At 34.9% G+C, this 24,455-nt stretch overlaps 1 protein-coding gene across 6 annotated transcripts in view; it reads right to left on the bottom strand.

Moving 5' to 3' along the window:
• LOC120528080 overlaps positions 1-24,455 on the bottom strand; it is a 99,528-nt gene that overhangs the window by 61,548 nt on the left and 13,525 nt on the right. For 2 of the 6 annotated variants that reach the window (XM_039752082.1, XM_039752083.1), the window contains exons 2-3: positions 21,956-22,696; positions 12,986-17,149 (exon numbers count right to left, since the gene is read on the bottom strand). In XM_039752082.1, coding sequence (XP_039608016.1) covers positions 13,551-17,149; positions 21,956-22,115 — 3,759 coding nt within the window. In that variant the 5' untranslated portion in view covers positions 22,116-22,696 and the 3' untranslated portion in view covers positions 12,986-13,550. Of the gene's footprint in view, positions 1-12,985; positions 17,150-21,955; positions 22,697-24,455 lie in introns of those variants that run through there. The other 4 variants (XM_039752084.1, XM_039752085.1, XM_039752086.1 and 1 more) reach the window with 3 other exon arrangements.

Raw genomic sequence — 24,455 nt, 5'->3', positions numbered from 1 at the left:
TTAACAATACTAAGGCTAGTAAACTGGTTACTCATTTCATTTTTTGGTTAAGATTCTTACTTTCTTACTCACAAGAATTCAGTGTAAAGTGTAAAGTTGGGTACAAAAGTGAGTTAACTGCACAGAACAACTGACCATGGAAGAAGGCATTTCTCTTGGACTACAGAAGGAGATTATGATCATCAAAGGAAAAAGTAAGGTCAGTAATTGCAAGTTAAAATGTACTCTTAAAGTTGAAGGTAAATTTCACACAAATGTTTGAAAGATTTTGTTTCACATGAGGACCTTTCAGATTCATAGAACAAGCTAACAAAAAGGTGTAGTCCCAAGTAACAGCTTGGCAGCTTTAAATTCATTTCTTGGTAAATTTTGAAAATGTTGAGGTGATATGAATGCATGGACTAAATTGGATGGAGTGGCCTGATCTTATGTTTTTTTCTACTTTTAAAATGATGAGCACTGTGCCAAATAAGAATCCAAGGAGCATATAGTATTAATCTAAGAGATGTTTTCATGTTCATAACTTAGAAGATATTTTTTCTGGTATCAAACAAGTCATTAGCAAATATTTATGCTATTTTAATCATCCATCTAATTTTACATTTATTGTTAAAAAAGATGCCTCAATATGAAAATTGTAGAATTATTTACAGAAAATATGCAGTAGTGAGCATGGACTGAGAGTGGAAATTTTTTAAGACAAATATTCAAGTCCTTAAAAAATACTTAATTCTAAGACAATGATAAAAGGTATCATATAGTGAAAAGACAGCAGAATAAACATCTGGATAATGTGGAGGCAGCAGAACAGGACCCAGGTGTGTTTTTAGTTCATATTGCTACTAATTCACACAAGGTTTCTTCCAAAGCTGTTTTCTCAATGAAAGAAAACTTCCTCAGTTTGGTCATAGACAAGAGGGATAGCTTATACAATGGTGAAAATATTACTCTGTTGGAATAGTTAACTTTTTTTAATGTGACAGAAAATTAGCAAAATGGAAATGTTCTCATTTTCTGGTGATGGTAGTGTTAAAGGGAGCAGAGCCAGTATTATATTGGTGAATTTAGTCACAGGATGCTTAAGCTGAATGGTTACAAATAAAATGGGAGTCACCTAGAAAGTCAGAGACGTGTGTTTGAATGACGTGCTTAACTTGAATCCAGAAGAACCAAAGGATGAACTAAACTTTCTGAGAAGTGTCAAGGAACGTATTTTAGCAACGTCTAATAAGACTTCTCAGTTTTATAAGAGAAGAACCCTGCCATTTGCCCTGAAGTAGTCAGCTGAGAGAGGCTACAGCAAGCCAAAACAGTTAAACCAGTGGCATATATTAAATAGGCTACACCAGTAGTTCAAGTAGATTTAAAGTCTCCACATAGAATTATTTTCTTTTTCTTTTTAAATGACTGGGGGGTCCGCCCCTGATCAATTCGCTCGCCAACAGGTTTGGTTAACTGGACATACAATTTAAAGAGATTGTTATTTTCATGGGAATTGTTACATATGCATTATTTTCATTTTTACTTTAAAACTTCAGTTAAAACAATATTTGGAATTAACTTTTCTTCAAGATCGTATTGAATTTTGATTCCGTGTTTGGATTTACATTGTGACAATGTAATGTATAACTGCCCATGAGTGAATATTGTTTTTTTCTCTCTAATAAATAAATCGACTTTTTCAAATGTTTGTCCCTGTGATTTGCTAATTGTCATAGCAAAAGCATTCTAACTGGAAACTGTAAACATTTTTATATGAATGGCATATCAAGATATCCTATTATGTCTAATGGTATCCCCTGAAAATGTACTACATTATCTTTCTTGTCGCCTGTTAAAATTTTACATGTCAGAATTGTTCAACTAACTTTTAATACAACTAATCGTGTTCCATTGCATAGTCCATCAGTCATAATAAATTATGCAAAAACATTTCGATACATCCTTCTTTCAACTGTAAATCGGCCGGAGTAAGACCAGACGATGTTAACGCTTATATATATTATTCAGGAAATTGTAAGCTGATGTTTTAATCTTCCGCACGATCACCACCAACTGCTTCAGCATAGTGTATTGATACACATTTAACCAATTTGCTGAGTAGCTGATTGCCAATTTTCACGTTAATTCATTTGACTTTATCGTTTCTCGCTGCCATTTTTAGATGAATGGGTGATTCTAAACTGAATTGGTGTCTGTCCAGGTTAAGTACGGGAATGCACCTGATGACCGTGGTCTTGTTTAAAAATAGTTGTAACCAGGGCATGACTTGAATGAATCTCATGGCAAAAGTCTCCGCCTCGTGTGACTTGCTTCCAAAGGTTGTAAGTTTATAAGTCACAGGATTAGTCTTGTCTCGTCCCAAGATTTTCGCAGGATAACTCTCATCTCCTCCCAAGATTTTTTTTAAATATAATAAAGAGATAATTTACACTACAGCTAAGCATTTGAAACTACATCTAAACTGCACATCTAAACTATTTGTAGTACAATACTGACATCTAGTGGACTTTCTTGTAATTTACTGATTTTATTTTAATTCTGAGAGCTGCATTATTATTATTATTATTATTGTTATTATTATTATTATTGCGCTGTTACTCTTACCACATATTAGCTATTAGGCTATGAAAATCCTGCTGTCCTTTCACTTTTAAAAATAAAAGTGTCAGAATCGTTGCTTCAGAGTATTGCCATAGGGGAACCACCTCCCAAAAGAACCATCCAAATTAAGTTTTCAGAAAAAAAAAAACTTCAGATCCATAACAGGAACTCTAAATAATCATGAGTAGATGGTATATATATATATATATATATATATATATATATATATATATATATATATATATATATATATAATATTAGGGGGCTATGCCCCCTGCTCACTTCACTCATCAACCCCCATTTACCATTTATTCACAACATATTACAAAGTTTATACAAGAACATTAAGTGAGAGTGGAACTTGCTCTTCTTCAGAGTCAGTTTTTTTTTCTGATTCCTATGCTGCATTGTTTCCATATATAGTGTATGTTATTGCAATAATAAGTAATAATACTGAGGTGAGGTTGAGTAAGTTAAAAATAATTTGGGTGATTTTGTGTATGTTATATAGTGTATTAAAGGGATCCCTGTGAGTGCATTTTAAACAAGTTTATGTATGTTTGAGAGAGTTTGTGTGAAACATGTGGTGTTGTTTCAAATGATGAGATGATTGATATTAATATGTGTGAGAAAATAAATGTTTGTTGAAATTAAAAGAGCTCTTAATTTTAACTGAAAAATATATGAACAGGTGGTGTGAAAATGTCTCCAGATTAGGCATGATGTTGTATGAGCACCCATTTCATTTGAGAACTGGCCAGACTCAAATGCAGGTAGGATTTTTAATTAAAAAGAGTACATTTTAATGGGAGGAGACATTCTTTAAAACAGTAATAAAGCTGAAGAAAAACAGTGACTTCCTGTCCAGCTATAAAGAAAAGGGTATAAGGGGGGTTAACTAACAGAAAGACAGACTGTGCTTTTTGGAGTCAACATTCTGGAAAACATGCAATAAACATCTGAAAGTTAACAATGAATGAGCATGCAAGACAAAGTGGCTTTGACAGACGGTTATGGAGAAAAGAAATAAGTGTATGTAATTGTAATAAATTTAGAGTATTTTCTTACTTTGAGATTCTGGGAAGATTAACTAACAAAGAAGCGGATTCTTCATTCTAAATATGGGTGGGAATGTGCTATTTTCCAAGAGGGCATTAAAAAAAAAAATTAATAAATAAAGGCACATTTTGCTTTATAGGGCATTCTGATATATTGATTTCTTTCCTCATCCCCTTTTTGTGTAAAAAGTAACTTGCATATTTTAATTGTGAAATAGAATGGAATGCTGGTGTTTGTATCACTACAAAGCTGATGAAAGGTTCACTTTTTATAATTTGATGCTTTAATGAAACATTGAATCAGACATTTTTATTAAGATTTTAAAACCTAAGATCCAAATGTATGTGGTACTTTAATTAATAAAATAATTATTAATGAAATAAATAAATAATAATTGGGATACATGTATAGAAACTTTAAACTTTTAGATGGCAGGTTATAAGGGGTTAGAGATGAGTCCAAGATTATTTTGATGCTAAATAAACTTTGAAATAATTTAAGGGACTTTGAGTGGGAAGGGATAAAATATTTTACTTCACTGACCTTGTTAATCTTAGATATGGTCCAGATATAGTCAAATATGAACATCTTGTGTAAAAAGAAAAATCGTTTTAAGACTTTACATATTTGAACAATGTCTTATAATTAGATACATGGGAGAGGAAATGTGGAGCCTAACTGTATTTGTTATATTTAATGTCTAAAAACAATTAAGAATTTACCCGTCCAGACTGTGGATTTATTTCTTGACTCTGTTTGCTATGCTAACTATGAGATGTTCTCTGGAGGTCACTGGTATACATTCCCATCCATTTAAGGAAAGAGTACAGTGAGCACTGAGAGAAATTTATATTTATAATAATTAGCTAAAGTCTTCTTACTTTTTACAGCAAACTCCACAGAACATGGCTCTTTAACTAATGAACAATCGACTTTCTCTTTACTTTTGTTTGTTCTCCATCCCTGGAATTATTTGTATTCCCTGTAAGAGATGGTGAATGAGAGACCATGCAGGACCCCTCTGATTGCACATGGCATTGCTACTGTCCCAGGAGTAGTTGTTAGAGAACATCCACATCAGCTCCCAGAAGCAAAAAGAACAGAAGGTGAGAAATTGTGTTCTAAAGTTAAGTGCTTTCTAAATAAAAAATATATAATAATACAGTACATAGCTAGTTCTAGGATTTTACAATGAACCTTATGGTGACTGGAACTTCAGTGGGAAATAAAAACATAAAACACTTGAGTTTTAAAAGAAAATATGCATTCTATGTTTCCAACATGTATTTGTAACAACAAAGAGATCAAAAAATAATAATTTTATCACATATTTCTGGTACTACTTTTCTTAAGATAAGGATACAATTTCTATTTGCTTGTCTAAGTTTTCACATAAGTACAAAAGTAAATCAAAACAAAAATAACCAAATGCCTTTAGAAAGAAAGGGTTACCACAGAATAAGACAAACTCTGAGGTAGTGCATATAGCTAGTCTTCTTTTTAAATTGCTGAATCTCATAATATTAATGCTTTTTTATTCAAAAATGACATGTATAAGCTATTTTACAATAAGTGTGTAATTTCCCCTTGGGATTAATAAAGTATCTATCTATCTATCTATCTATCTATCTATCTATCTATCTATCTATCTATCTAATAGCAAGAATGCGGGCCAATACTCGACAACTGTCGTGGCGTCAAAGATGGACATGTTCTGCAAGGTTTTAGACTTTTATTTTTAATTTGAGGCTAATGACCCATAGGATTGATTGTAAAATGATAGATTGGCTATGTATTTTTAACATCTATGAAAAATGCTTAACTTTAAAATGCATATAAACCATGTTTGTGAAGAAATAACTTTGATAAGCACCAAAGTTATCCTTTAACAATGTTTAACAGAGGTCCAATATGTTTCTCTTTCTCGTGGGACATTCAGTGAACTTTATCAATTTACCATTGGTATTTCATTATGGAGATTTGCTCTGTTCAAATTAAATGCTCAGAAGGAAGTTTGCGTAGTTTTGCTCTCATGCTTGTAATCTGGCCAGCTACTTTTTGTTACATCTATTCCTGTTTATTTTTGAAGGAATAAGAAGAGAGCGAAAAAACTAATTGAGAGGAAAAATAATGTTAATTGATGAGGAAATCTGAAAACTTTTAAGCTTAGAATATACTGTATTGAAAATACTGGTCTGAGAGTGAAAAATACTTATGCCATAAAACTCATGTGATTTTTTTTTCAAAACAATGTTTTTTGTTTTTTTTACTATATCTGATTATCTTGAAGAAATGGTTTATGGTAAAGAAATTACAATTTTTAAAATAAAATCATCACATCTAAAAAGTCTAAACTACTTGTTTTTGCAGAAGGATTTTGGTATGGAACAGTGTAACTGTTAAATAAATATCCTTGGTAAAAATAACTTCCAAGTGATCTTAACTTAAAGAATGGCAAAACTCACGTATGAGTATATATGTATGAGTAAGTTTACTGCCAAAATGATGTAGTGATATCATACTGTCCTTTTATAAATTCAAGGGAAGCCAGATAGAATACAATAACTATTATAAGTATTGAAATGAGATAAAAAGACAAAAAAAAAGGTTGGAGACACCTTGAAGGCAAATACCACCTATTAATAAATAAGCAAAAGGTATAAAAGAAAACATATCCAAGATGGCAGTGTTTCTTATTTTGAAGGATTCTGGGAGTTGCAGGTCCAGGTGGTTTAATCCCAGAAGTGATCTCACAGATGGAAATACATTATGTCAGTCTTCCTTTCTAGGGAGGGGAAAAGAGAGGAGAGATCATTATTGCACAGTGCCTCCTCAAGGGTATGTGATTGAAAATGCATAGGGACATATAACTTTTGAGGCATTACCCTCCTGTCAGTCCAAGAAAGGCTTCTACCATTACAATATCAGAATGAGGAAAGCACCCTTCTGAAACACTGAATGAAGGAGCAAAGTGGCTTTACCCTGGCACACAAAAAAAGTGCATGTTATACAATATTTATGTTGAATGCTCTGATTACAACACACAGTGGCCACTGGCTTATATTGACTGCATAGATTGCAGGGCCACAGAATGATTAGTGTTCTTATTTTGCTACCAGAGATTTCCTGCAAAGATCACAAACCTACAAAATATCACTAAAGGTTTCTGCATCCATTCAGGCACAGACTAGTACCATATTAAAACTGGAATCAAGTAGTACTACAAAATGGCTTCTGATCTTTTTGTAAGACCTAAGAATGAGTTCTTAAAGCATATAGTCCACAAAAGAATACTGAGTAAGACATCAGGAGCAATCCTCAAATGCCTGGAATTTGCATATGATGTTGTTTTGCTGGCACCGATGTTGGAAGCTCTATTTTTGCCACTGGAAGTAATGAAAGAAGATAAAAAAAACTTTGGTCTTAAGATAAACTGTAGAAATACCAAAATACAGATTATAATAGATCAGGCCATAGGGTGCTACAGAAAATATTTAGTTAATGACAAAAGGGTGCGAGTCAGTGTTGCAAATAAAATCCAGGATGGATGTCCTTTATTTACATTAGTAGCAATGGAGCATCATGAAGTAAGACTGAAAGGATAAACAGAATCATTTCCTCGATTCAACTATGTTCATTTATATATAATAGCTAGAAAGCATTTCTATCACACTAATCAGCACACAAATAAATGGTATGTCTTAAAAATCCTCCATGCCATTAAGTATCATTGAAAGGTCTCAAAATAGTTAGTCATTAAAGTCTTAGGTAAATACTGTATCTGGTTCATATAATAAGACTTTTTATATGTAGAGAACAGAAAATAAAAAAGTAAAATGTTACATGATCTCACCTCTAATTTAAGTGTGCTGGTACAAATAAAATCAGGATATCCTAGCTTTAATAGGCAGGCATTTAAGCCCATATTCCTTTATAAAGGTAAACTGTAGAATATACCACAGGAGATGGAATAAAAGTTTTGACCTTCACTTACTTTGAAAGCCAGACGATAGGGACTGGTGCAAGTTAACCTGAGTTAAAGTGTCTTGTAAGCCAACATGCATGAAATTTACCTGGACTGGAACATCTGGCAGTTTAGAATTGATTGCATTTGCAAAGTCTAAATGTGTTGCCTGTCCTGATTTATGGTTGAAAGACATGAATACTTATGAGGCAAGGAGAATGATATTTTTAATGTACAACCTCCAAACAAATCTTTCAGTTCCATGCAATATACATGCTAACATAATTCTGGAGCAGTTTAGCCATTGTTCAAGGTTCAAGAGATTTATAGAAAACCTCACTAAAGTTATGTGGGCACATCATAAGACTAGGCAGGAGAAGGGTGCCACATGCAGCCATGAAGAAAACACTTCGAGGATGAAAGAGACTGAGCTATTGGCCCACATCTACATGCATAAGAACAGTTTAGAATTATTTGGAACCAAATTTATACAGTAGTTGACCTACACACAACATTTAAGATTGCCTTTCTCTGCTATTTATACTGTGGCATGGAAGATAAGCGAAGAGAGAAGTTTGCCCTATAAAGTGAAAAATGTGTTAACTTTAGTAAATTAAGATTAAGATGTACTGTGTCTCATTTTGCTCCTCCTTAAGGAAAGCAGAGGTGGCAGTTACTGATGTGACAATTTTAATGCTCACAATATGATATGTCATAGGGAGAAAATAAGGAAGACAGAAGTATTGGAGTTATTTGTTTTTATTCACTAATCATGGTGCTGAAGAATGGCGAAATGAAGCAGTTGATTAGCATGATGAAATTTCTGTTTCCTTACTTCCAAGCATCTATTTGAAATAGTTTCCATAACTTGAGGTTTTAATACTAATAAAAGAAGACCCATCAGTCTTAGTATTACTTGTGACCCCCAATCATCTTTTTTTGGAAGCAACATGGCTAACATTACAATAGAAGTGCCTAAAATGCATGGTGGATTTCTGCTATAAACCCTCATTGTACAGTGCAATGTAAAGTGGAAATAAAATTGATTTTCATTTGAATTTTATATAATGACCTTAAACGTATAGTCCAAAATTCTAAAAGTGCAACAAAAATAAAACATATTGTATATACAAAAAAAAACATGTAAAAACACACAAGTTGTGCATGCATATGTATTCATCATCTTTACTATGAAACCCTGAAGTAAGATCTGATCCAACCAATTACCTTCAGAAGTCACATAATAATTTGATTAGGGTCCACCTACATGCAATCAATGTGTCACCTGATCTATCACATGATATCTGTATAAGTAGACCTGTTCTGAAAGGCCCCTGGGTCTGCAACACCATTAAAAGCAAGCAACATGAAGACCAAAGAGCTCAACAAACAGGCCAGAGACAAAGTTGTGAAGATGTGTAGATCAGGGTTGGGTTATAAAAATATATCCCAAACTTTGAATGTCCCACAGAACACCATTTAATCCAATATTACAAAATGGAAAGAATATGGCACCACTACAAAGAGAAGATTGCCCACCAAAACTCAGAGACCAGGCAAGGAGGGCATTAATCAGAGATGCAAAAAAGACACCATGGATAACAATGAAAGTGCTGAAAAGATCCACAGTGGAGATGGGAGTATCTATCTATAGGATCACTTTAAGTTGTATACTCCAAAGATTTGGGTTTTATGGAAGAGTGGTAAGAAAAAAGCCAATGCTTAATGAATAAAATCAAAGAACATGTTTGCCGTTTGCCCAACAGCATGTGGTGGACTCCCCAAACACATGGAAAAAGATTCTCTGGCCAGATGAGACTAAAATTGAATTTTATGGTCATCATGGGAAACACCAGGCGTGTAGTAAACCCAACAGGCAGCATCATAATGTGGGGATGTTTTTCATACAGGAAAACTGGTCAGGATTGAAGGAAAAATGAAAGGCGCTAAATACAAGGCCATTCTTGAGGAAAACCTGGTTTAGTCTGACAGAGATTTGAGACTGGGATAAAGGTTGACCTTCCAGCAGGGCAATGTCCCTAAACATACTTGTAAAGCTACACTAGAGTGGTTTAAAGAAAATCATTTAAATGTCTTGGAATGGCCTAGTCAAACCCAGACCTCAATCCAACATAAAATCTGTGGCATGACATAAACATTGCTGTACACCAAGGTAAGCAATCAAACTTGAAGGATTTGGAGCAGTTTTGCCTTGAGGAATCGGTGAAAATCCCAGTAGTAAGATGGAGGCATTCAGCAAGAGACTTGCAGCTGGAATTGCAGCAATGGGTGGTTCTACAAAGTATTTGACTTTAGGCGGTGAATATCAATGCACACTCATATTATCTGTTTTTTGTTGTCTTAATTGTTGTATTTGTGATCTCATTCTTTTGGTCATTAACCAAACCTCATGGTCATAGGTGAGAACAAGGATGTAGATTCATTGGTAAACCAAGAGTTTTGACTTTAGACTTAGCTTCTGTTTCATCAGCACAGACAAGTGTAGCACACGCAGAACAATTACTGCTGCTCCAATCATTTTGTTAATCTCATGTTCCCTTTTTCCATCACTCATGAACAAGATCCCAAGGTACTTGAACTCCTCCATTATGAGCAGCTGTTATCCTGGAAGGAGTGATCCATTCTTTTCTGAGAGAGAACTATGACCTCATTCCAGCAACTTCTCACTTGGCAGAGAATCACTTAAATGAATGCTCACAGTTAATGTCAGATGAGGCAAAGAAAACAACATTGTTCCAATAAAGCAACAACGCTACCCCAAGCCTCCATAATTGGACACCTTCACATCCTTGGCTGCACCTTCATAACCTGTCCATTGGACACACCTCTAATTGCATTCATACAGGAAACAAACAGCACACAAGAGTGGCCCCGTTACCATTTATTCCTGTGACACTTCCCACAACATATGCCATGGTACATGGTCATATGCTTTTTCTAAATCTGCAAAGCAAATGAATTGTGTTATCATACTCCCATGAACCCTCTGGCAACTTGTCCAGAGAGAAGAACTGGTCTGCTGTTCCACAGCCAGGAAGGACTCCACATTATTCCTCATGTATCTTGGGTTTAACCCTCAGATGGATTCCTTCTCCAGCACCATTACATATGCCTTATCCTGGAGGCTGAGGAGGGTGATCCCTCTGTAGTTGGAACAAAACTTCTAGTCACTCTTCTTAAATATGGGAACGACTGCAACAGTCTGACATTCTAAATGTGCTGTATCTGCCTTCCTTGCATTAATCACACTATCTCAGCAATGTTTAGAACCTTCAATATCTGTATTTGGATTTCATCTACACTAGCAGCTTTACCACTACAGAGTCCCTGAACCACCACAGTGCCGTCAGCAACAGTGATGGGATACACACCATGGAACTTGTCCAGTGCTGTTTCCTGGTAGACATGTACACCAGGTTGAGGAATTCCTCAAAGTGTTCTTTCCACACAAAACAATTTCTCCAGAAGGAGTCTACACTTCTCCATCCCTGCTTAACATAGTCTAAGCAAGGTCATGCCCTTCTCTCCTGACGTGTTGAACAGTTTTCCAGAACAGTCTGAAGGCCATCTGATAGTGTTTGTCCATGGCCTCTCCAAACTCCTCCCATTCTCAAGCTTTTGCTTCCATAACGACTTTTGCAACAGTCCTCCTAGCCTGTTGGTAACTGAGTCAGGAGATTTCACAGAGAGGACTTGGACACCTTCTGGATGGATGGATGGATGGATGGAAGGAAGGATGAAAAAGTGGAAGATGTAGTTGATAGTATATACCTCAATTCAGTGTAAATATTATGACATTTTGCTCCTGTTGGCATCACCATAGTGTTTTGTGGGTTCCAGCTCATGTGGCTATATTTAGTAGTAAAAAAATGTTTGATGGAATTTCTACAATTGCCTAGGAAATAAATATTGATGTTAAAATGTTACTGAGTGTGTCTGAATTTGAGAGTCTCTATAAAAAGGAAATTAGAAAATTTTGGCAAGAAAGGTGGAATCCAATGAATTTGAATATACATTTGTTCCAAATCCAGAATTCAGTTCATTGTATTTTCTTTTGGAAAGCATAGGAGGGAAGGTATCATTGTAAAGGGACTTAGAATAAAACAGAACAGAATTAGTGGATGGGAATTGCAAGGACTCTGAAATCCAAGAGAGCATTTCACATGCCATTGCTATGCACAATTTATGAGTTGAGTCTGAAACTAAGTTGAAGGCTTTGAGTATTTATGACTTTACTTTAACATATATTTTGGGTAGGAGTGATATAAGTAAAGAAATTCATGACATAGAACTACAATTCTTAAAAACACACTAGTATGTAAAAAGATTTAAGGATGCAGACTCCAATAGAACAGAAGATGGCAGTAATGCACCACAGGGTATGAAACTGAAAATTAAAAAAGAAGAGCTTCTGAAATTCATTCAACAAAGAAATCCACCTATCACTTAGTACACTTATTGTAAAATGGCTGTAGTCATAGTAAACCAAAATAGAAAAGAAATCTAACTTGTAAAGCCACACGTCTGCTACAATCTAAACCTGGGCCACAGGTAAACGTATGGAGACTTTGAAGAAAATTTCATAAGAAAGACTAGGCTCTGAAGCCTAGAAAGGTGGTATGTCCTGGCTTAACATTTGTCTGAACTGTACTTATTTTTCATATAAATTGTATCCCATACTGTGGGAGAGAAAACACTCTTTTTTGAGTTTGTGTTTTGGTTGGCTGAGCACTACATAGTGCTTACATAGGACAGTAGTGATTATATTTTTGGAGTAGGCAAGAAAACATAATATCAGATCTTTCTTTTAAAATTAAATATTCAATAAAACATAAGAGAGCAGAGAGGCATGGAAAATAGTATATTACAAAAAAAGGTCTCAATGTATTTTTTTCATGCAGAGAATAATAATTGCTTTCAACAAGTTACCATGTAGTTTCGTTGAGAGTGTATTTCAATATTTTGGAACAGCAGGTGAACTGGAATCCTTGACCTATGTTGGGATGTATGACCTAATGTTTCTTGTGTTTTTATGGTTTAAGTGGTACAATGTGCTCTTTCCTGATCCAGACATATGAGACTGAAAACTCTGAGCACAGTTATTTACAGCACCAAGGTTTTTAGAGACATTAATGAGAATATGAGACAAAGATTAATATTTAGCAAATATTTAGCAATGATGAGTTAAGTTTTTTGAATTGTGCTAGAATTCTAAAAAGAAACTGCTTGTCTTTGTTAGCATCTAATCATATAGTTAATGTAAATCTAGGTGGAAATTTGGGTGGAGTTTTTTAACAGTAAAATATTAATGTAAATGGCACAAATACAAGACATTAATTTAGTTATTATTTCTTTATTGGTTACATTCGTTATTGATCCAAGGTAATTGCGTTTCTTTTACTACATTTTACATGGAGTAATATAACAATACAATTTCTAAAAGCAATTAGAATAGTATTTAGCATTATAGAAAACGTAGGCATTGAAACTAAAAAAAGGGTGAATCATTAAGAGCAAATGTATAAAATCCAAAAATAGCGCAAATAAGTAACAAATCATTTCTAAATCTTGAATAGTTAGTATATTATTATAAGCTTAAATGATATCCAGACTTGTCATTACCATAAATATAAAAATCAACTGTATCTACTGCTTATCTTAGTTGGTTTTCTTCATATTGTATGCATAGTGTGAAATTGTAAATTATGATAAACTGGTATTAGTAGTAGTGGATAAATCATTTGAAACGTCGTCATATTTATATTTAACAAGGCATTAATTTCTTAGGACTGCACTATAGTTCCCATTATAGACAATTTATTAATGGTCTATTCTTGATCAGCTAACCTTTGAAGCATTCCAGTGTAAGGACAGCACATTTGCTGATATTCAAGACATTTTTTTAGGTGAATATATTTTTGAATCCTCTGTATGCTGCCCCAAACAGCTTTACTACCATTTCCCTTTGTTTTTTCCTCTCTTCTTTATAGTTGTATCTGATTTTTTCAGAAGGTAAAAGCTCTTCTTTATTTTTGAGTTTCTGTATTATCACAGCCTGCTGCTTCACCTCCTCGAGTGATTTTATTCTTTCCAGAAATCCTGGCTTTGCTTCTTGTTTTTCGTTGTTAATGAGTAGGTCAATGTAGTCTGGGGTCGAGAGAGGGTTTGGCCGGAGAGCAATTTCCTCAAGCCGTGTTATACAGTAGTGAGAGGTATGTATGAGATTACAAACAGCATCTTCAACTTCATCAAACTCATGTTGAAGCTGCTGAAATAGTTTTTCTGTTGTCATTTTTTCACCTGTTGCTTTTTCATAATTTTTCTTAAGCTCATCATAAGTCCTCTTTATCTTTGATGTTTTATAGATAAACCTGTACTGTTGGTTGAAGTGAACGCTCCATACACACTTGCCAGGACAAACAGTGCAAACCCCATTATTCATAGCAGCACAACGGATCTTTTGTTCATCATTTGGTAAAGCACATGGGTAATGACATGTATAGTTGCATTTCTGGCAGTTAGTTATGAACTTGCCAGTTCCAGCTATACTCTCTCGTACTGTTTCCGTTACTTCAACTTCATACTCAAAGTTCTTGTTACTCTCTATTTGATCCATATGTTGTTTTAAAGCCTCTTCTGTCTTTCTAATTTCCTCAAGTTTAGTCAAACCTGCTCTGATTTGAGGCAGTAAACCTTCTATTGATGTTTCCAGACGTTTACGCTCTTCAAGCACCTCCTTTGTAAGAGGTAAACTTTTTGTATTCATCTGCTCTAAAGAGTCAAAAAATCTTTTCATACTTTGTGTACCCATCTCCCAAAACATTTTATCAAAAATCATATCACTGCAGGCAGACTCCTTATTGTTAGCAAAAAGGGCAGAATTGTTGAATTTGAAATAAACTGGGTTCCCTTTGTCATCTGTGTTACATGGGATGTTGGAAGCAGTGATAGCATCCAGGACTGGTGGACGCTGTCCATCTGCAAATGTGATGAGCATAAATATGTTGTTTGCTATGTCTTTACCAAAAATTGACAAAATTGAATCAAAAATGTACTTTTGTGCATGGGTTAATCGTGCTTGAGAGGCCTGGACTACAAAGCATACAGCATCAACTTGTTGGATGCCCTGTGGGCTTAAAAAGCATTCGGCTATCTGTGCGGTGATCTCTTGGTCACGTTTAATCCCCATGGTGTCTCCAAATCCTGGTGTGTCGATTATAGTCAGGGAGTAATTAACCTGGAAACCTTCCTGATGCTTCATTTCATAAGCAGTAATTGTGGAGGTCTGACTTTCAGCCTGAGATTTACAAGTTTCTTCATAAATCAGTTTGAACCTCAAGTCATCGTCCCACTGAACTCCGAGAATGTAATTGATCATTCCATTGATGAGTGTGGATTTCCCAGATCTAGTTGCTCCAAGGAGCATTATTGTTCTTTTTGATCTGTAGCTTATTTTTTCTCCAAAAGTACATTTTACTATTTCCCTGTACTTGTTGATGTATTCTGATCTCAGCTTCAGTCGATAAATATTAGGACTACCTTCTTTTAACAAAGTATCTTTAGACTTAAGTTTAAAAGCGAGTCTCTCTTCAATATCAGGGGGTTTATTTATGAAAGTTTCTTCTATTTGTTGCTCAGGTAAACATGCTGAGGTCTTGCAATGGGTTTTAATTTCAGTCACATCACTAGCTACCCCCACATCTGACCAGCAAACAGTTTTGTATCGCAGTTGATAGACTGACTCTGGAAGGAGTCCTGAAAGAATTAATTCTTCATGATCGTCATGGATGTTCTTCACTGTCCACTCATCATCTTCTCTTTTCTTATACTCCAGCTGAGTGTTTTGTGTTGGATTCTCAAGTTTTACTGTAATGCTATCACTAGACACACATTTCTCAGCAGGAGGCAGAGGCTTAGATGGTATTTGAAAATCGCAATCTAATTCGCCAAAAGAGTAAAGGCAAATGAATGATCCTGGGCAAGCATTGTCAGGGACTGATGTTATAATAAATTTGGTTTTAAGACTATTAGCGTTATCTTTGGAAAATTTAATAAACTGTATGGCACAGGTTCTCATGTTTTTTGATATGATTTCATAATCATACTTTTGAGCCACACTTTGCACTAGATCACTATCTTGGTTCACAATTTCCATTTCATTTCTGTCTAAAGATGAAGGCACCAAGTCAATGGTGTGTTGGGAAGGTTTATAAAAAAAATGCAAAATGTACAGCCAGAGTTGCCACATTATTGTCATTATGTAAGATGAAGAACTCAAGTTTTGTGTCTGAATGTCTTCCTCAGTGTCATGTAGTGATTGAAGATGATTTTGCAAATGGAATAAATCTGGTTCTTCTTCAAGAAGTGAGCTAAAATTAAAACAGACAATGTGCTCAATATCAGGATTATGAATTAATTGATTAAGTTCATTTCTAGATACAACCTGAGTGTCTTTCAAAAAATTAATATAAGATGTAATCATAGCTATGTCTTTCTCTTTATGTTCAATCCATGATGTGAGGAACTTTTTACTGAAAGGAGAATGTTCTTTCTTCTTGAGAATCTCTACCAACTTTTGCTTCACTGCACTACCACTTCTTATGGCAGGTAGAATGTGTGCTAGATCTCGCTGAAAGAACTGTTTGTACTCAAGAAGGATTGCTTTAAATTCTTCAATCCCATATGTAGCCTCAGGAAACATTGAAATAACTCCTTTCATCATGTCATTACATTTGATCACATATTCATTCAGTTCTTCTATGACAGCCTGGCACTGTGAGACTTGATCTTCACTGATGTCCTGAACAACAGATGCAGCCTGAGAGTTCAGTTGTTTCAGAGGGTACAGCCAGACCAGCACAGGCACAGCCAGCTGTGGATTTTCCTCAAGCTGTTGAGGAACGCTGGAGCAAATCTGAAAGACATCTGTTAAATCTGGGTTGATGTTAAATAAAAAATCACCATGAAATATACATCTGAATAGATTGGCAATTCCATGTTCTTCTCCTTTTATCAGTTTTAGATCTCCTTTCCCATCTTTTATGGCAGTTACTATTCCTGAGAGTAAATGCTTTGCTTTTTTCTCAAAGTCAAGTTTTTTTTCATTTTGCGTACAAATGTGATCTAAAGAAAAAAAGGCCTGAATACCATAGAGAACACCTGCTACCACATGAGTTGCTGTTTTTGCCTTAAAAACCTTAGAATTGGAAACTTTTTTTGTCCTCAGTGTGTTTATATTAAGTTGCTCCAGTCTGCTTGTCGTGCTGTAATGAAGGGTTACTCTTGACTGTTGATTTGATATTTTGTTAGAATTGAGATACTCAGCTGCCCCTTGTGGTTTAACCAAACCTGCTAGTATACTGGCTTTAAGGGGAAGGTTTACATTCAGTGCAGATGCTTTCTCATCCAAGGAGTCTGATGTTAGGACATTAAACACGGTGGTGGTCTGCTTTGTGACATTAAGGTTGTTCTTGAGTGTATCCATATTCCACAATGTGCCATCTGTCAAAAAAGAATTTTATCATTATTTAAAATTAAGTTTGATAGATTGAACTTTGGAAGGAGTTATTAATCCTTTATTTCTTTATTTAGTCATGTTTACAGAAGAAAACATGAAATTTGCCTTCTCAGTTGCATCTAATAACAGGCAGAATGAAATAAAACAGACAAATAGAAACAAGAAAGGTTAAGGTAAGGCAGTTAGATAATAAATATTTACACCAAAAAAAAAAAAGTTACAGGATATATATCAAAACCTTAATTATTATTTACGATATTTCTTATTGAAAAGTCATATGGCACTAGGAAGAAAGGAGTTTGTGGAGCGATTTGTGCGGGTTTTCAAAGCAACTATCCTTCCTGATTTACTGAAGCTTAGTTCTGCATGTAACGGATGACTGTCATCAGTTGAGATGATTTCCAGTTTCTTTAACATTTAATATTTTTCTGACACACACTTGTCAAATCATCTACATCAGCCCCAATAACTTTAGCTTTATACTTCGTAATCTGCTGGAGCTTTTTTGAGTTTTGGTTTGTCAGACTATTAAACCACGCAATGAAACTGAAAGTGATCACAGACTGGATCAGACTGCGACAAAAGGACAACATGAGGTCCTTGCCTACTTTAAATAATTTGAGTTTATGGAGGAGAAATAAGCGCTGGTTGCATTTAGAAAATATTTTTTTTGTATTTGTATTCCAGTTAAGATTGTTATCTAGGTAAGCTCCTAAGTATTCATATTCAGTCACTATTTCTCCCTCCTCTCCTAGAACTACAATAGGTGAACATACAGATTTCTGTCTCTTAAAATCAAATATCATTTCTTTGGTCTTTTTAACATTCAGAGTGAGAGACTTTTTATTGCACCAGTTTACCATCCAGTCCACTTGATTTAGATGGTGGCTTTCATCCTCCCCAGATATGCGTCCTATGATCATGGTGTCATTAGCATACTTGATAATGGAGCAGTGGTCATTGTTCTGTCTCAGGTCACTTGTGTACAGAGTAAACAGTAATGGTGATAAGACACACAACCTGTGGACTTCCTGTGTTTGAAAGAATAACTATTGAAAAAGTCATTAACTGTCATATGCTGTACTATATGGAAATCTAACTTTTCAATTTACTCTTTATTTTTCTGTGTTAAGTCTATCATAGTCAGGATCTTAAGGCACATGAATGCATTTCTACATTTTTAGTTTTTTTTTTGAAGAGTTTTTAAAATATTTTTTCTTTTTCTCCATTTCTTTTCTGGTCTTCTTAGAGTCATACATTAGAAACACAATACTCTGTATTGTGTGTAATGTATTTTTTTATTTTATAATTATTTATCTTGTGTGTAATGTATTGTTATGCCAATGAATATGTTACCACCCAAACCCAGAAATGATCTCATAGATTTTGTTAGTCGCAAGTGCCACGCATGAGCGTCTGAGGATCACCTTGAAGGCTCATTCATGGTAAATGGTAACCCACCAGGGCAAGAGGGGCCTTTTTTCTCCCAGAAACCTGTCAGTGAAAGAATATCTGCTCCACCCCTTTCAGTCCTCCCATTATAAAAAGACCGGGTGCCTCCACTAAGTCGTCTTATCTTAATGAGACCAGTTCTGGAGAGTGAAAGCTCTGGGAAAACTTTCCATTGTTTTGTTTACTGTTACTAAGCACTATAGTAGTTTTGTTTTGTTCTCACTTGCCTTATGTTGAGTGTTACAAGATGGCACCTGTTTAAGTTTGAGAAATTTGAAAGAATTTACTTGAACCCGGGTTCGGCCACCCCACACAAGTCACAAATAGAGCTAGTTTTTTGTGAGTAAGGGCTCAGATGGGTTTTGGTAAAACATAAAGAAAAAAAACCTTATATTTTCTTTTTTCCAGGTGACAATTTAGGGGAATATAAAAGAGGTGTTCCAACTAGGACAGTGAAACAAAATCTTTGATGCTTTTTGACCATTTATTTTGAGACTTAGAAAAGAATCTGCATTTTTGGATTCCATTTTTATACTTGTGGTTTAAACCTTGGTTTTGCTTTTGGTTAGCTTGTCTTGATGCATATTCACAATCACAATTTGCTTGGCAGATGAGATATAGAGTTTGTGTGACCAGTGACTTAGTCACTGTTAAAGTTTTAGGGGTAATGGATACAAAATTGTGAATGTTCTGTCATTTCTAAGGTATTTGTTGAAAAATTGTTGACTTTTTGTTGTTGACATTTTTACATTGTAATTATTAGTTAATTAGCATCAGGAGGTGTTTTGGCTCATTAATAAAAGATTACAATACATATCTCACAGTGTCCAAATAATTTAAATGAACAGCTTAATAAACAATCTAGTTAAAATAACATATTGCTTTTTAGTGCTTTATTTCTGATTTTGTGCTAGTTTTGCCCTTCAACTTATGTACATAAATGTGTTGTGACTACTTTTTTTATCTAATCTCTATTGCAAGACCATACTTTAGACCTCTTCCACTCCAATAATTATTTGATCACATGGATTCTATCAATTCTCTCCTATTGCCAAGAGGCTATTTGGTTTGCCTGCTTGTTCAGTTACAACAAAAAACTACCGAGGTTACCAAAAAAACTAAATTTAGCTGCTGCCAGATGGTGGCAAAATCAAATCAACAAAATATCCAAAGTGAAACAAGTTTGGACACACAGCACTGTGTCTTTTTAAAAACTTTCAACGGTCATAAGAAAGGTTAAACCCATTAAAACATGATTAAAAAAAGAACACTGGGAAGGATGGCCAGGTACTGTAGTTATGATGTGCAGTTGTGTTTGCCTGAAGCATACAGAATAATTAAAATCTTGCTGAATTTTTTCATTGCAACAGTGACGGAGAGGGTTACGGCACATCCTCCTGAGATCTGCTTCCTACTAGATCTCTCTGTGTTTGGCACCTGCATTATGACACAATGTCTGTGCATGTGTTCACATTGGATAAGCGTGACAGAGCACCTGCAATCACAGCAACAGATAATAATATGGAAAATGAAGTAAGTTGCTTTGTTAATGCATACTGGACCTGGTTTGGAATCATCAGTAAACCTAATCTGCACATTGTTGGAATTATGAGATGAACACTCGAGTACCCGAAAGGAAATCCCCTTGGATACGGGGAGAACATTTACACTCCACATGGACTTCGAACAGCCAGGGGATTCAATCCTAGGATGTTGCATACATGAGGTAGGAGTGCTAATCACGGTGATACTGATCTGCTTCCTTCAAAATACACAAAATGCCAAAACAATAAATGAATTGGATAATAAACAAAACAAACAAAATGCACCATACTAGTCTCAATGATCTGGTAAATTAAAAAGTTTAGTTATTGATTTTTAATCTACAGTAAGTGTGCCTGTATGTATGTGGTTTTATAACAGTTTAATGTCAGGTACCTTTTGCAGAAGAAGAAAATGATAAAAGCTATATAGTCCCAATTTATTTGATGAGTTGCTACCATATATGCTCGCATATAAGTCGGGTCTTGAAACACAAAAAATCGATCATAAAATCAAACCCCGACTTATACACCCTTTCAAAAATGCGACACTTATTTATTTATTTTTTTACATCTTCTTGCCTCCTCCAAACACGTATCAGTTTCTCAGACACATCAAATTTTGTTGCAGCAGTGCAGTTACCAATTTCTTTAGCCACTTCAATGTTTTTTAATTTAAAACCAGCTTCATATTTTCTTCTGATCGAACGCTCCATTGTAGATAAGGGATGCTCTTACGATAAAGGTGTAGTGTATGAGGGTGTGAGATACAAAAGACACAAAACAGTGCAAACGTTGCTTCAGAATAGTTTGGGTATTAACGTGTGGTCACGTAGGCACAGTACATAGAAAAAAAATATATGTGCTCCATGGTTACTCTCTCAGGTGGGCGTTAGCATATCATAATCTCTTGGACCAATAGCGTGAGTTTTCCGCATTCGACTTATACCAGCGACATTATAAAATACCGGAAATTATACAGGAAAATCAAGTCCTGACTTATACACAGAAGAACACAATTATATACAGTATTTAATAATAGAGGGTCAATGGTTAACCAAGCTTTTAGCAAAACATAATTAAAGGCAGCATACAAATGCCACAGAAAACAAACAGAAACCTAGGCATTGTAACACATACCTGCACAGAACAACTGGAAAGTAAAACACTAGGATTACCTGAAGCTCAGTTTGTTTCATTCCATCACCAATCAGTCTTCTAAATGATGAATTCCATCCACCCTTTAACTGTATAAGTTACAGCTACAAAAATACTCTGTATTCCTTGTGTTAGAATAAAAATGAGAGCCACCTGGTAAAATATAAATTTCTCACAAACATACTTTTGTGTTTTTACTGAATAACTCAGCTTTAATGAATATTATTAGATCACAATTTCATATCAGAGCTGGAAAAAAAAAGTAATGTATCATCACACACTCCAGGTATTTCCAGTATTGTTAGGACCATCTGTCAAGGTTAAACACTTCTCAAAGAAGTATTTTAATTATCATATCATTTTTAGATCTAATGAGACATAAATCATTAATTATGCTAAAAACCATATCCAAAGTATAATGTGTTTCTTCTGAAATTTTAAAAAAGTGGGAACACATTAACAACAATACAAACAATTGGGGGCTGAGTGATTCATATTTCTTCTGTATATAGCTCTACTTGAAAACTGTTTCATAGTTTTATGACTATTTCAGAATTTATTATTACTTACAAAATTGTACAATTAAACAAAGGGATACATTTATATTGTGTGTATAGAGAACATGAAAAGTGAGCTCACCTTGCATTACAACATCTTTGTGGCAATCATACAATTGTCCCACGTCAAAATTGCGTCCAACTGGTGCCATGTCAAGCATAGCCCCATCTTTGATTACCAAGGGAAGCTTTGAATAAAGTTTGATTGGCAAAAGTGGAATATTATGCTCTTGTGATTCCATCTTAACTATTTTTCTCAAACCTTTTAGGATATTGTCATCTTTTTAATGCATTTGTAAAACATCTTTTGTATTACAATTGACTGAAACTTGATATCTCATCACATTTCTGTAATTGTCTGTGGTGTTGGACTGTTGCTCTTTAAATGCATTAAATGTTAGTCTTGAATGTGAACTAGCTTGTTCTTCTGCTGTTACTCTGAATGTTGCTTCTGCATTCTGGTTAGGAATGACATATGATGAAGCAATAGACCTATTGTCTGCATTTACAGCAGAAAGTATTAAAATCAGAAGGCACCTGTGTTGCTGAACTCTGTGTATCTTCTTTACTCTTATTATGTTGTTGGCCAGTACACATGATTCACTTTTCCTTCTCTTCTGCTGGATTCTGTACAGTTGAACTGCATTTCTTGTCCACAAGATAGGATTTGCTTTGGGAAACCAATTTTTCTTTTTTTTTTATTTTTATTTTGATGCAGTAAATATTCTATGGAGTTGGTCTGTGGAGTTTTTCTGGAGTTAATTGAAGGTTTGAGAAGGCAGTATCCCTATGTCCTCCTTCGACTAGTAACAGTATTATGCTACTAAGAAAAGACAAAAAAAGACAATGAATACCAAAACATTCACAGACTGCAAAATAAATTTATAATATATACAGGATCATGTATTTATCACCCTGAGTGGCTGTAGAGCAATCTTATGACCTGTGGTTAAAAACTGCCTCTGAATGTAATGGTGCCGGTATCAATTGTCCTGTACCGTTTGCCAAAAGGGTGGAGGGAGACAAGTGACTATGAAGGATGTCTGAGTTCTTTCATACTACTGTTAACCTCTCCAGGGCAATGTAGCAAGTGTTACATATATAATAAGTCTTGAACAGAAGTAGACGTGTGCCACCTTTACCACCCTCTGTAGTGCCCTTAGGCATAAAAGAATGTCATGCAGTGAGTATTGACTTCACTGTGCATCTGTAGAGGATGGTTAGCATAGGTTCTGTGTTAATTTTTTAGAGGATTTGCTCTCATTCTGCTTCATTTTGGTACAGTGTACACTTTACAGATGGTATTTTCTTCACTGTGATGGTTATCTGCTTTTAGCTCAAATTGGGAAATGGTATTAATTAAAGGTATCTGTTGGAGTTGATTTTTTTTTTTTTGCTTTCTCAATTAGAAAGTCATCTGAATGAGAGAAAAGTAGATTGAGTAAACAAAAAATAAAATACATAAACAGAACCACAAGCACTTAAATGTCTGTGCTACTGCTCATCAGCTTATTAGGGATGACCATTTTTTATGAATATTTTTTGCCAGAATAAGTAAACTATGCTATGTTTTATTGTCTTACCATGCTTTATCACTATGCAAGTACATTGTGCTATGTGCACAATATTTACTGAGGAGAACTAGAGTAGATTTGAAAATTAAGGGGAAGGGCATTTAAGACAGAAATTAGAAAACACTATTTAATATTAAGGGAAATAAGAATTTGGAACAAACTACTGAGTAGGCAAGATGAAGTGGAAATCTTGATCATTTTTAAAAGTTGCTATGAGCTAAACAATTACACATGAAAGACTCAGTAAGCTCCATTACTTTGTCAAACTTATGTTCTTATATACTACAGGTATGTTTTTACAACCTGATTTTCCATAACATTGTGCAGATTACATAAGCATGGCAATGCTAAAACAAAGGCAAAATACAAAGACAGAAACTGATGAAAAGTCCAAAAACAACACATACAATGTCTCAAATCATGCAAAAAATACCCAAGATGTTCCAATTTTCATCAAAAGCATGTTAAATGGAGAAGAACAGTTGTTGATGTTGGAAGTTGATGTTAGAAGGCAGCTGCAGCTGGAAAGTGTTCCCTCATCATAGTTAGTGTACCCTCATGCCACTGGCACAAAATCACTAACCTTCCAAAATTGTGTGAGTACTGTCTGTTCCCTGGCCTTCTCAACTTAACAAATTCTACTAGTAGGCTCTTGGTCAAGGACAATTACATCCTGTCTTCTGAGTCCTTTATGCAATCATCTATAGAAGAGGAACAGGACTGTGTAATCTAGAGATTACTAGCCATGAATATATGCAAGAGATGAGCCTTGAAAGGTTCTTCTGCCACTTTAACTGATACATGAGAGTAGATCTGTAGTGACGTCTGTGATTGTCCTTTTCACTTAGAAAAGGTGCACTAAGCGTAGAAAGTTTTCCACCATGAATAGCCCTCATGTACCAGTCTTGCTTGTAGTCTTTTAGCCTTGGAACTGCTAGAGATTTATTTTCTCTAGAGTTCATGCCGGCTGTAGTTTTTGGTTTTAATATTTCTCCAACCTGGAAGAGA

The sequence above is a fragment of the Polypterus senegalus genome, chromosome 4 (assembly GCF_016835505.1).
Source record: "Polypterus senegalus isolate Bchr_013 chromosome 4, ASM1683550v1, whole genome shotgun sequence".
NCBI classification, from domain to species: domain Eukaryota; kingdom Metazoa; phylum Chordata; class Cladistia; order Polypteriformes; family Polypteridae; genus Polypterus; species Polypterus senegalus.
This window is presented reverse-complemented; position numbering and strand designations above follow the sequence as displayed.